General features: G+C 37.0%; 1 protein-coding gene across 3 annotated transcripts in view; it reads right to left on the bottom strand.

Annotated features, from left to right (window-relative positions):
• Nucleotides 1–15,122, bottom strand: part of gpr158a (G protein-coupled receptor 158a) — a 43,787-nt gene that overhangs the window by 26,706 nt on the left and 1,959 nt on the right. For 2 of the 3 annotated variants that reach the window (XM_088321950.1, XM_088321951.1), the window contains exon 2: nt 6,549–6,654. In XM_088321950.1, the coding sequence (XP_088178076.1) occupies nt 6,549–6,654 (106 nt within the window). Of the gene's footprint in view, nt 1–6,548; nt 6,655–12,429; nt 12,457–15,122 lie in introns of those variants that run through there. The other variant, XM_088321952.1, reaches the window with a different exon arrangement.

The following is a 15,122-nucleotide window of genomic DNA, read 5'->3' as shown; positions in this document are numbered from 1 at the left end:
ACCTTCCATTTACTTCTACTCTGTAAATCCTCTTCAACATTTTACTATAATTGAATATAATAATAATTTATTTTTGATTTCTCAAAATCTAAATAAAAAAACATGTTAAAAATGCGTCAAATAAGAAAAATAAAAGTCAAAATGGGCAAAATAATGTAGCAGTTGGACAATGATATATCTCTATGAAAATGTAATATTCAGTTGTTTGCAGCGCAGGAAAAAAAAGGGGGGGGGGTAATCTGTAATGTACATTGCCATCAATAGCCAGTGTCCAACAAAAATAAGGTCCGCGGGCCAGATCGGATAATTTAATTCGGCCTCACCGTAAATCCCTGAGTATGAAAAAAAAGGAAATCTCCAGCTCATTTTGGTCAAAAGTTATGATCTTTATTAAATAAATACAAACCAAATGCTCCTTTTCGCCACTATTGGACAGTAAAGGTGTAAAAAAGCTGATCTCCAGAAAAGGTTCTATCTATGTTTGGGACTACTTATCTTCTATCCATCTCAAAGTTAACGAATAAACACTTAAATTACATTGTTAAATGTGCTGCTACTCGGGATTTGACACCTGATATTGATGCACTTGTAAAACCTAAAATATGACAAGTTTCAGGAGCCAGCAGCAGCAAGTAAACTGCATGAAAGCAATGACAAAGAGGTAAATAGTGTTTTGGTTTGCACAGATCATTGAAAATAATATTTGTTTCATGTTGAAGACAATGTTGTGCAGTATTTTCTGTTTCAGTAGGCCAAACCTCGTACTTGTATCTGATGTTTTTGCCCGTTCATAGGAAGACAAAGGAAGCCCAAGCTTAAACGGCTTGTAGCTACCTCTCTCTCACCCTCTCTCTTTGCTCAAGAAGCAAACGATAAGTCTCCATAAAAGGAGAAAAAGAGGTATTTCAAACATGCCTAAGATCCATGATGATTACTTTTACCGTCCAATTTATCCATCATTGTTTTCACTTAATGCAGAACTCCTCCTAGAGGTAAGAAAATGGCAATCATCAAGTCGGGTCGGGCTTCTATGGCGCTTTTTTTTTTCGTGGATGATCTGCACAGCAAGCACTTTTACTCACGGTATTATTTAGATAACTGCTTTTTACTTCTACTTGAGAAATATTTTTCTGAAGTAACAGTACTTTTACTTGAGTAACACATGTTATTCAAATAACCCTGTCATAAAAAAACATGCTGACAAAACTATCAGTTGAACTTCGAATCACTAAATCCAAGGGAGATTCTTCCTCAGTATCACGGTAAAAGACACGCTTCCTCCTCCACCTCCCTTATGTCAGATGTCATGTCCGCTTCTCGCCAATAGCTTACAAGCTTTACAAACTTTCTGCTTTTCGGCCCAATATTTCACTAGTTGCAACTCGTAATATTCAGAAAACGATTTTCTTTTCGGTGCCATTTCGTTCAGTTTCATTTCACTGCTCTTTGCCAAAATGCGCACTCCGAGGCCGAATTGATTATTTTGGCGATGCACTTCGAAGCGCTCACTTTATTTGAGAGACTCAGTCCGAAGTAAACTCGAATCTGCATACTCGGGCACCGAAACGCACACTTTGGTGGCGAAGTAAAGCTCCGGGTTTACTCCGGGCTCGGTCCCTCAAATCAAGTTAATCGGTCAGGGTTGAGTGGGTTCGGGCTTATTTACCCGCGGGTCCGGTCGGGCAGGCCTGGATTTTTTAGGCTCAATCTTACCTCTAATTCCTCCAATCTTTTCCATGTTACCATCGGTTAATTAAGTTTGTTAGGCACAATAATGTCTTAATTTTATTGATTTTACTTGCTGTATAAATAAATTGCAGTTTTTTTTTATTCAAACCGCACTCTGATTGTGTCCACATTTTGCTTCAGATCATTGAAATCAATGAACTGTAAAATTAATAACTTAAAAGTGAAGATGGAAGATAATGTTTTTAGGATTTGCTCCTTCAGAATAATATTGAAATAGATGAGACCATTTTAAACTAATTCTGGTGGTACACCTTGAGCACCACCTACTGGCCAATTTGAAACCACCAAATTAGTTTATATCCTAAATAAATAAAATATAAATCAATTTCTTCTAAAACAGCAGGACAATTGAGGCAAGCACATTTTTATTCATAGCTCCCACTTGAGTTTGTTTAGTGTGGTGAGTTGGTTCAGATGTTAAGCTGCATTTATTCAACTGTTAAACTAAACATGCCTAACTTATGGCATTCAGTGACAAAAAAACACATCTTTACAGTGTCCAACATAATACTCTTTTGCCATCCAGTGGCAAAAAAGAATATTTTTTACAGGTTCAGTTAGATTATTCTTTTAAGGGTTTTTTTTTTGGTTGTATGTCTATCTTGCAATCCGCTTCCTGGCTACGACGTTGTTGGGCTTGGCTGTAGATCAGATTCTTCCTAATGCATGTGAGGTAATGGATTGCAGCGAGTTTCGTCCCCTTTAAATAATTAATAACCCCCCTTTTGTCTGAGTACTTGTACCTCTCTGTGGACAGTCAATGAAAGAAGACAAAAGGAAGTCCAATGTTAGCATCTCTAACTCCCAATGCTAAACGAGTTCGTTAGCGTGCACTCCCGAATATGATATTTCAGATTTTCCTTTTTGCTGACTCTGTCAGCTAACTGCTGATGCAGAAATTGGTCGTGCTAACAAGCTTGATCCATGTGGAACCCAGACGTTCTTTAGAGTGCACTGTTGTCATCTGTGAGTGCTGAAAATGATCATTAAAGTTGCTAGTTGGCCAAGTGTACAACACAGAATTTATTTAGAGTGCACCATCATCAGCCGCGAGTGCTTAAAACGGCCAACGACCCTAGCTAGTTGGTTAACTTTACTTAGAGCCTAAATCTCTTATGGAGTGCACCGCCCCGGGTGCTCAAAACAATTATTTATGTAGCTAGCTAGCAGGCTAAGAATAAAACCCCAAACTTTTTACCGTGCACCATCGTTGTTCACGAGTGCTAAAAATGGTCATTGATGTCTCCTGCTTGCTATTTACCTTAAGTTCAAAGCCCAAAACCTCTTATAAGAGGGTTAAAACCGGTCAGTTATACTGCTAGCCAGCTTGTACTTCTCTGTGGAGAGTCAATGAGAAAAAAAACAAAGGAAGTACACGGGTTGGATCGCTGACTCCAAATGCTAAACAAGCTCATTAGCATCCACTCCCCAACTGTTTATGCTGAAAATGCTCAATAATGCAGCTTGGTGGCGAGCTTGCTAAAAGAGCTCATTAGCGTTTGCTCCTGTATATGAAATTTAAAATATTTCCTTTCGCTAACTCTGCTGGCTAGTTTCTTGTTAGCTTGAATACATGATGCAAGATAGCTAATAGTTGTCAATAGTTGTAGTGTCAACCTAATTGAAATAAATCTTTGACCTCCGTCATTGGGACTTTTTAAACACAGGAATGTATGTCTTATTTTCTGGCGTCTTTGTCACCTCTGCAAGTTGCTGACGTTGGCTCGATAAAAACACAAAAGACGTTCATTTGTTTTGTTTTCTTATCTCCACAGCCAGGACAACATTATTAGAGCTCTGGCTTGTTAGCTAACAAGCTATATTTAAATTTAGCTTGTCTCTTTTTTCCCAGGAGGTTCTATTTCTAGGTTTGTTTTGATGTGCTTCGGGCAGACTCCAAAAAAGGAAATAGAATCGCTTGCTAATTTAAGTTAGCATTTAGCATTGGAGCTAAACATGTTTTGCTTTACACACAAACACACATGTACCATTAAAGCTAAATATGATTTGTTTTATAAACAAACACACATACAGTATCAAAGCAGTACATATCTGTTTTATATACAATTACACATGTATGATTGAAGCTAAATATGTTTTGTTTTACATACAAACACACATGTAGCTTTGAAGGTAAATATGTTTTGTTTTATACACAAACACACATGTATCATTAAGGCTAAAATGTTTGCTTTTATACACAAACAGACATGAATCTAACTATGTGTTGCTTTAATCACAAACACACATGTAGTGTCAAAGCAAAATATGCTTTGTTTTAAACACAAACACACGTGTTGAAGCTAAATATATTTAGTTTTACACACAACAACACATTTAGTATTGAAGCTAATTATCGATCCATCCATTATCTGCACCGCTCATCCTCAGTAGAGTCGCGGGGGCGCTGGAGCCCATCCCAGCCATCTCCGGGCAGTGGGCGGGGGCCACACTAAACAGGTTGCCAGCCAGTCGCAGGGCACACAGGGACAGACAACTCACTCGCTCGCTCATTCACACCTAGGGACAATTTTTGACCGGACAATTAACCTGACATGCATGTTTTTGGAATGTGGGAGGAAACCGGAGTGCCACGCAAGCATGAACATGCAAACTCCGCACAGGAAGGTTGGTAGCTGGATTTGAACCCATGACCTTAGAATTGTGCCGCACACGCGCTAACCAACTCGCCACCATGCTGCCTTGAAGCTGCCTTGTTTTGTTTTATATATAAAATAAAACACATGTAGCATTGAGGCTAAATATTTCTTGTCTTATACATAAACACACATGCAGCATTGGAGCTAAATACGTTTTTTATTATACAAAAAACACACATGTAGCATTGAAGCTAAATATGTTTTATTTTATACACAAACAAACATGTAGCATTGAAGCTAAATCTGGTTTGTTTTATACACAAACACACAAGTAGCTTTGAAGCTAAATATGTTTTGTTTTATGCACAAACACACGTGTACTGTTGAAGCTAAATATGATTTATTTCACACACAAACACACAATTATCATTGAAGCTAAATATATTTTGTTTTATACACAAAAACACGTTCAGCATTGAATTTAATTATTTTTTCTTTTACATAAAAACACATGTCGCATTGAAGCTAGATATGCTTTGTTTTATATATAAACACACATGCAGCATTGAAGCTAAATACGTTTTTTATACACTAACACACATATGCCATTGAAGTTAAACATGTTTTGTTTTATAAATAAACAGACATGTAGCATTGAAGCTAAATATGTTTTTTTTTTATGCACACACCCACATAAGGCATGAAAGCCAAATATATTTAGTTTTATTCTCAAACACACATATAGCACTGAAGCTAAATATGTTTTGTTTCAAACATAAACACACATGTGCAATAGAAGTTAAATGTTTACTTTTACACACAAACACACAGGATTTATATGTACACATTCTTCATCTTTGCGGTGATAGCTTAGCGACGTTAGCCGAGCTGACGTATGTGTTTTAAGCAACCCTCCGATGGCAGCGCTAATCCCTCGCTGCCTTTTTTTTTTTTTGCTAAACCCGCCGGTGGTTTCTCTAGATAAATATTCTTTTTGGGCTGTCTGGGGAATTTGACTCTGCGCAAATGCGGCGAGTGAAAAGGATGTAAATGTTGGTATCATACGATCATAAAGCTAGTTAACGAGAAAGTCTTTGATAAAAATGTGAACCGACTTTGACACTTAGCTTAATTAGCTACATGTTATATTTCTTTATATTTGTTTTTAAATAGATTCAGCAGACTGGTTTTGAAACACTCACAATTCCAGAAAATACAATATTAGGTGCCTGTTTAAAGGACTCAATTTTCTGTTTAGTTTGTAGAATTATCGTAGTTGTATTTTTTTTAGTATTTTTGTAGAATTTCTTCTACTGAATTATTGTATTACATTCCTGTAGTCTGTTTATGGTCTTATTTCTGTTGTAGTTTTTTTTAGTATTTCCATTGTTGTTTTTTGTAGGATTACTTAAGTATTGTAGTAGTATTTCCATTGTTGTATTTTGTGGGATTACTTGAGTATTGTTGTAGTATTTCCATATCAGATTTTTTTACAGTGTAGTATATCCTGGTATTACTGTAGATGTATTTCAGTTCCCGCCATCTAACTTAAGTGCTCTTGGATCATGCAGCAGGACAACAATCCAAAACAAACCAGCAGGTCCACATCTAAATGGCTCAAAAACAAACAAAATGAAGGTTCTAGAGTGGCCAAGTCGAAGTTTGGATTTGAATCAAATACAGATGCTTTGGTGTGACCTTAAACGGGTAGTTCATTCTAGAAAACCCTATAATATAGCATATGTAAAACAATTCTGCAAAGAAGAGTGGGCCAAAATTCCCCCCACAGTGTTGTGAAAGACTCATTACCAATCATCGTAAATGTTTGAATTATCGCTACCTACGGTGGCCCAACTCGCTAATAAACGTAATTAACATTTCAAAACTGCATTCTGTATTGCTTGTGTTCTCTATGATATTAAAATTGTTTTTTTGATCCGAAAGAATTGTGAGTAATAGATATGCAAAAAACACAGGAATCAGGAAGGGGGCAAATACTTTTTCACAACCCTTTAGAATAGAATTGTAGAATATAATTGCTGACAGCCAATTCCATTGTTGATGTGGCCCTCCGGAAATATAAGTTTGATACTCCTGTTCTGTATCGTAAGATGACATGCAAAAAAACAATTTTCTTGCATTTTATTTTCCCTTTGTGTTGGGTTCCAGTAATCAATGTTGCGTCTGTTGGGCACTCACCTCCATGGTGGTCAGGTTGCAACTATGGCTTCCTGCAAACCAGCCATCAACCGAGCACTGGTCGATATCAACATCCTGGAGATTGATGTCCACTCGAACCACGCCTCTGAAACGCAGCACACCCGCGTCAGAAACACGGTACCAAAGATCTGAATAACTGTTATGACGGTGTTACAACAGTGTTACAACACATTTATTACACTGGAATCATAACACTAATCATGGCGTTTTTTTTTTTTTTTCTAGGCCAGTTACTGTAGCTTTCGGGACTATGAGGCGAACCTAAAAACCCCAAATTAGCCAGGAATTTGTAAGTGTGTCGAATACTGCAAAATACTAGTGAATAGGATTGGGATAAAGTATTTTTTAGTGTGCATTCCTACAGGATGTTTTACTGTACAGTACTGCTTTTGTGCAGGAATGTCAATCGAAAAACATTTTTGACCAAAATCGCAAAGCATTGTATGCAACGGGAATCAAACTTGGATAGTAGTTGTGAGAGCACCAAAACGTAACCGCGAGACCAGTGGTTTTCAACCTTTTTCGAGCCAGGGCATGTTTTTTTAGATTTTTGCAGCACACCACAAACCAAAAATGTTATAAAATGACACAGGATGTTTAATTACAATATAATTTATAATACCGCCAGTTTTTACAGCACATACACTTGACAATGACATCATATTTGCAGAAAATGATTCATAAATGTTTTATAAAATTTTAAATTTCAAAAAGTGCATTGGATTTTTCACGGCACACCTGGCAATCTCTGACGGCACACTAGTGTGTCGCGGCACAGTGGTTGAAAATCACTGCGCAAGACCACCAGTGATGACACATGAAAAGGCATTAGATAATATCCCATTACCTCACTATTTTTACTCACTGTGCAAGAAACTAATAAACAGAAAAAACAGAAAGGTCCTGAAAAATATAGATGAACGCAAGGTCCAATACATCATCAAATGAATTACAAACACAACACATGAAAAGTATTAACTAGAAAAGCTATTTGCCATATTCGCAACATTGCAAAAATTCACCCAATGCTATCCCAATCTGATGCGGGGATTATAATTCATGCGTTTGTTACCTCCCGCCTCGATTACTGTAATGTACTACTCTCTGGTCTCCCGGTCCAAAATCAAGAGCCTTCAGCTGGTACAAAATGCTGCAGCTGAGGCTTTTAACAAAGACAAGAAAGTTTGATCACATTACCCCAATTTTAGATAACCTGTATTGGCTCCCTGTTAGCTTGAGCTGTGATTTTAAGGTTCTGTTGGTATTATACAAAATCGTGCATGGACTTGCTCCCTCATATTTTTCAGATTTATCTGCCCCCTATGCTCCGGTCCGGAGCCTCCACTCTGAAAATACTGGTCTACTAGTAATCCAAAGAGCCAAGAAGAGATCCGCGAGAGCGTTCTCCATTCGGGCCCCAGTGCTGTGGAAGTCTCTGCCCTCTGAGATTCAATCTGCAACCTCTGTGGAACTGTTTAAATCTAGGCTTAAAACACACTTATATTCCATTGCTTATCAATGGCCTATATTTCATGTTGACAATATCTATGTATTGTTTTTTTAATGCAACATCCATTGCATCCTGGTCATCCTTTTGATTTGATTTTGATTTTGTATTATGCTTTAATTATTTTATATACTTTTTTTTTTCATTGTTTATCCATGCAACATCAATTGCACCCTGGTCATCCTGGAAGGGGGATTACCTCATGTGCTTTCCCTTCTCAAGGTTTCTACATTTTTTTCATGCTGAGTTTTTTGAGTTTTTCCTCGCCCTCATGTAGGTTTTAGAACAGGGGATGGTTTAATAATAGTCCGTAGTTTGCAATAATCTGCGGGCTGCGCAGCCCTTTGAGACTCCTTGTAATTAAGGGCTATACAAACAAACATGACTTGACTTGACTAGATACACCAAAGAGTTGTTTCTCTTGTCATTCATCCTGTTTCGCGTTTTTTGCTTTTTTCATTATCGGGACAATGAAATCAAAGTCAGCGCTGTGGAACGTAACAGCGCTGAAACCCGAATTTCTTTGTCCTGCCTACAGGGAATACAGAGAATCTTCTTTTGAGGAAGATTAACCTGTCCTGCTAGCTAGCCGAGCATACAACCCTAACTTGTTTAGAGTGCCCTGTTAATCTTTCTTTAGAGCGTAAATCTGGTCATTTATCTTGCTAGCTAACTCGCTAGTTATTCAAGCATAGATCCTAAAACTTATGTAGAGTGCACCATCGTCTTTTACAAGAGCTGAAAACGGTAATTTACTGTATGTTAGTCAACTACTCAATATAGCCAGGGCTTTTAAATCAAGGAACAGCATTGCCCCTGTGAACTTTGTGCAAAGATTTAAAAACAACATGTTTTTATAATGCACCAAGTGTTGAAAATGCTCATTTATGGAGCCTGCTTGCTAGTTGACAAAGCAAAAGAGCCCAAAGGTTTTTTAGAGCTCCAAAACCGCCATGTATGTTACTTAGCTTCATAAATTTAGCCAAGGGCGCTCCACTAAATAAACTGATAAATAAACTAAATAAACTTCGTGCAAAGGTTTCAAAACAACAAGTTTCTTAGAGTGCCTCGTCGTTGGCCACGAGTGCTGAAAATGGTCATTTATATGACCTGCTTGCTCGTTAACAAAGCAAAAGAGCCCAAAGGGATTTTTAGAACGCTAAAACCGGTCATTTATTTTTCAAGCCAGGTAGTTAACCAAGCATAGAGCCTAAACTTATGCATAGTGCACCGTCGTCTTTTCCGAGTGCTGAAAAGGGTCATTTATGTTCGTTAGTTTCGTAAATTTAGCCAGGGCTCAATTCAAGGAACAACAAAAGCCAGCATACTCCGGTGAACTTTGTCCAAAGGTTTCAAGACAACAAATCAAGCACCATGTCACAAAAGTAAGAAAAAAAATAAATGTTTTCCTTGGGGAAAAGTATCCTAAGTGACAGAAAAAGCATTCCACTGACAATGGGACGAGAAAGCGACGCCGACTATTATTGAGTGCAATCGCCCCGGGACCAAAACGCTGTCAAAGCAAAGCATATAAAGACCCTACTCGCCCCGTTTTTGCGGTATTCTTTCATCATCTTCCTCCTCGCCCGGGGGGAAAAAAAAAATCCAGAGAAGCTGATGGACAGCTCGAGAGCGAGCGCTGACGAGAAGGGGCTAAAAATAAACGCTAAAAATAAAAGCTCCTGCCCGGAATGCTTTGATCCCCTTGTTCTATTACCAGGTATCGGTATCGAGACAGTGGCTGATACCGATACCATTATAGCAGGGACTCCAACTTTTTTTGAAGCTGAGAGCTAAGCTTTGTTAACAATAAGTTTAAAGGGCACACACTTTAATATGCATTTCTAAAATAACATGTTATTACAATGTTACTACTATGTTATTACCAAGTTGTCCTTATTAGAGGTTAAAATAGGCTCAGTCAACGACTTAACACCATGCCAGTTAGAAATCACATTTTTTAGGAAATTACAATGACCTATGATATATTTTCAGAACCTGTCTGTGGGCTACTCAGGTGGTTCAAGGGGGCTACCTGGTGCCCTTCATTATAGTGACATTTACAATCAGGTACCAAAAATGAGAGTTTTTTTTTTTTTTCTCAAATTTCACTCCAAAAATGTGTTTAGATTTTCTTTATTATTAGTAATAAAGAGCAAATCTTAGCATTTTTTATCTAACTGTTTTTAAAGATTTTGGTTAAAAGAAAAAGTATGGATTGAAAACATAATGTACTAAATACACGAGAAAAACAAAAACAAATAAGAAATATATCAAAAGCTTGCTGACATTTTTTGACCGTATTATTAATTGATTGAGTTTAATTGAGCAAAAAAAAATCTAAGTTTACTTGTATATTTTTAACACAAAAATATTTGAAAACAATGAATAAGTATTTTCACCGCGACCCTACTGAGGATAATCGGTGCGGATAATGGAGGGATTGATGAATGAATTTTGTTTGTATTTAAAAAGCATTTATAATGGTCTAATAAAGCAACCTTCTAAAATTAAATAAATTTATATTAAAATAAAAATGTAATTGCCATTTTTCATTATTATTTTTTTTTAAATAATTTTGTAATAGATATTTAACCTTTTTTGTTGTCATTTTCTAAAATTTAAAAACATTTTAATTGAAAACTAAAATGTAATCATGTTAACGTTTTATAATAATTTTTCACGTATTCATTTGCAAATAAACTAATTAATACTTTGAATCTTAAAAAAAGGATTTTATATAAAATCATTTTAAAAAAGTGTCGATGTTTAAAAAAAAAATCAAACGTTTTGAATAAAAATAATTTTATTATTTATAATTTAACCTCATGTATTTTTTCCAATTAATCTTAATTTATTTTTATAGTCTTATAAAACTAAAACAATAATTTAATAATATTAACTGTCATTTTCTATATATTCATTTTAGAAATCACTTGATGTTAAAAAAAATGTTTTATTTATTTTTGTTGTAATTTTTTAAATTGTAAAACATTTTTGTGTTTTGTGTAATCATATCTTTTTATTTTAGTTTTAAAATTATCTGAAATTATATAATAAATGTCTCACATATTTGGTATAATTGATTTCAAAAACAATACAATTGAAATTTAAAATGTATTTGTATATTTTTATTTTCATTTTTAAACTGTTTTTAAATAAATTCTTAAATATTTAAAAAAAAATTAATAATTCATTGCAACTAAAATAATTACAAAAAATGTGATAAAAATATCACTTATTTTTGTAGTATATTTTTTATTTGTGCTTTAAAAAAACATTAATTGATATTTTGAACAACATATTTACATTTTAAATGATTTAAAAGGTTTTTATTTAATAACAAGCATAAGGCCCCAGCGTTGCCGTGCTTGGTGTTGCCGAGCTTGGCGTTGACGAGCTTGGCGTTGTGGGGCATTCTACATGAGCGAGGTTGTTGGGGTCTTTGTTTGTTAAAAAAGTGCCAGTGAGCGATTTTGTTGGCATTTATTTGGAGTGCCTTGACACCAAACCTAGCTAAAAGCAACCCAAAAAGGTAAAACTGCGTACATTTTCACAAAAGTTGGTTTAGCCATTTCAGAGCATATAAACCACATATAAAATCTGGATTTCAATTCTGGATTTATACATAAATTCAAGATGGATAAGAATTAGATAAATAAGGTGTTATGAGTTTGCATGAGGCAGCACCGCAGCGCAGTGGTTAGCGCGTGTGTGGCACAGTTCTGAGGTCATGAGATCGAACCTTCCCTTGTGGAGTTTGCATGTTCTCCCCGTGCTTGCGTGGGTTTCCTCCGGGCACTCCGGTTTCCTCAAACATTCCAAAAACATGCATGTCAGGTTGATCGGCCGGTCTAAATTGTCCCTAGGTGTGAATGCGCGAGTGACTAGTCTGTCTCTGTGTGCCCTGTGACTGGCTGGCAACCAGTTCAAGGTTTCCCCTGCCCGAAGATAGCTGGGATGGGCTTCAGCACCCCCGCGACCCTGCTGAGGATAAGCGGTGCAGATAATGGATGGATGGATGGATGGATTGAGTTTGCATGATTGTTTTAAGTAAAAATAGAACCGAATACATACATAAAAATCAGACGGAGTTCGTGTATAATTCTAAAACTTTTTCTCAAATTGAAATCAGCCCTAATTGACTATCATTTCATGTTTATTTTTTTCATTTTTAATCTGATTACAGGTTTCAGTGCCCATATTATTCCCGGATGCTAATCCGACAGTTTACTGTCATCATTTTGGATCAGCACGGATGAGCGTGTGAAACAAATATTTGCCTGTTTAGCACCTGCCCACCCGACCAAAAAATAAAAATAGGTTAAATAAATAAAATAAGGCTGAAGTCACCTTGCAGACTCCCATATCATCACAAAGAGGAAAGCCTTAAATGGGCGAAATCAAGACGGCCGGCGTGAGCTTGTTGTTGTACATCTTTCATTATTAATTCATTGTCGCATTGATTGCGCATTCAAAGGGTGGGGTGGGGGTGGGGGTTTGTGACAGCTGCCTATGGCACAGAGATACTAGATGCAGGATTTTTTTTTTTCCCACTAAAACGTGCAAATTTGAATACAACGCGCACTTGTGTGTAACCAGGGTTTGTATTATGCAGTACATGGGGAATTTAAAAAATATATTTTAAAACAGTGGAATGCTTATATACGAACTTCTTTTTGGAAAACCTGATTTTGCGCAACCTCCCCCAGGTAAATTAAGTTTGAGACCCTGGTTTTAATGTAAATTCCTGAGGTATTTTACAAACAACTGCAGATCCAATTTATGATTTGTCACGGGAGGGTTTCAGGATTTCTTGAAAAAGAATAGGGACAACATGGCAGTCTGAACAACATTTTAGACACTGATCAGGGTTCGTACACGTTTTTCATGGCCAAATTGAAGTACTTTTTAAGGACTTTCAAATGCAATTTTCCAATTCCTCTGGTACTATTAAAAGTAGAAATCCTGTTTTAATTGTGTATTCTGCAGATCCACTGTTGGCATGATGACTGATTAGTATCACCTGTGCCCATTCGTTTGGCGCCAACCGCTGCGGGCTACCTGATTGGTTCCCCGTCCTTTTTAAGCTCAGTCCTTTCACTCGCATGTTGTCAGTCCGTCAGCAAACCTCTGTTCCTACAAGGTTAGCACTTTGACCATGACTCCAGATGGTCCCGCTTTTTGCACCCATTTTTCCTCCTATCCGTTCCTGATTTCCCCGTTTGTCTCCGGCTACGACCTGTTTTTTGACCCCGACCACGTTTGCTCTCCTGTCCCGGCTTACGATCTGTTTTTTATCCCAACCACGTTTTCGCTCTCCTGTCCAGGCTATTGACCTATTTTTTTCTGTCTTTGGCAACCACCATCTCCCGCTCCGGAAGTTCTACTTCCGCATTCAGAACACGATCCGATTCTGTTAGTGGCTTGCTTCCCGCATCCAGCGAGGACTGGATCGCGGGCGCTTCCCTTCCTCTTTCTTTCAATTAACTTGTGGTTAACTGGTCGTGGCATCCGCAAATGTATCTGCGATTTACATATGCGATTTTTAATCTTGTGTGCGCATTTGTCAATACATATGATAAATCTCTATGCATATGGGTGTTGGGTAAACAATTTACAATTTACCACTTGGAAACATAACCTTAACTTTTCCAAAACGTTTTGCATCATTTTTAAGAAGACTTGTTAAGAAACATGGCAACAACATCAAGCATTCACAAGCACTTCACCCAAAATTCAAGCACTGTTCATTCCTTAAAAACACAAAATACAGTACCAGAAAACATCTATATAATGCACACTCAAACTCAGTTAATCTAGGTTTAAAAAAAATGTGCGTTATACACAAACTAATACGGTACATGTACAAGTTATATTTAATTTTATATTTGTTTGTAAATCAGTTAATTTTAGCTTACACAACCCTGATGTAGAGGATAAAGAAAGCATGACTTTGAGGAATATTAACTTACTACTTGTACGTAATATGTTGCCTAAAGAATAACAATAACTCAGTCTCTGAGCAAGATATCGGGCTGATACCACAACTTTCCCCGAGGTACTAAAACTCGCCATACCAGTATCCAAAATAAAAACTAACAGCATAGGAAATTGAAGAGATGAGTGAGTACCAATACAGTCAGCGAGTACCAATACAGTCACCTAATATCTAATATATCTTCATGGATATATATGAGGTATCTCGTGCCTGTTTAAAAAACTGAAATTCTTCTTTTTTTCTTGTGCAACTGCGTGACTCATCCCCTTCATTGAAGAAAAAAAAACAGATTCTATTTAAGAAGTTAATTCTTTGGTTCGAGAGCGTTCTCCATCCAAGAACCGGTGCTGTGGAATGCTCTTCCCCCTGAGATCCGATCTGCAACCTCAGTGGAAATGTTTAAATCTAAGCTTAAAACACACTTCTACTCTATAGCATATGGATAGCCTATACTTTTCATGGACAATATAGTATTATTTGTGATTGCAACATCCTTTGCTGTCTGGTAATACTGAAAGGGGGATGCTACATGTGTGGTCCCTTCTCAAGGTTTCTTCATTGTCCTCATGTTGAGGTTTTTGAGTTTTTCCTTGCCCTCATGTTGGTTCCAGATCAGGAGATGTTGTAATAATAGTCTGAAAAATAGTCTGTGTAATAACCTGTGCAGCCCTTTGAGACTCTTTGTGATTAAGGGCTATACAAATAAAAATAACTTGACTTGACTTATTTATAGCTTCGAATCACCCCCCTCCCCTTTTTTGGAGGAGAGAGTTGATTTAACACTTTGTAAAGTGCAGGCAACAGCGAGCCATAGCCTGCTGCCAAGGAGCTAACATGAGTTGCTAGAGAGGAAAACAGTGGAGAAATGCCAAATCGTGAGCTTTATTTACATGGACCAGCTAACAATAACAATAGCTGCCAGTGGTGAACCATATCCTGTAGCCAACATTTGTGGCAAGAGAAGTAAGCAGTGGAAGAAAAGCACTGGATGCCTAAATAGCAGGACTTAGTTGTAATCACAATCAGGGCTCAGCTAAGGAAGGTC

The sequence above is a fragment of the Urocampus carinirostris genome, chromosome 18 (assembly GCF_059441175.1).
Source record: "Urocampus carinirostris isolate Australia breed hairy pipefish chromosome 18, RoL_Ucar_1.0, whole genome shotgun sequence".
NCBI lineage: Eukaryota > Metazoa > Chordata > Actinopteri > Syngnathiformes > Syngnathidae > Urocampus > Urocampus carinirostris.
This window is presented reverse-complemented; position numbering and strand designations above follow the sequence as displayed.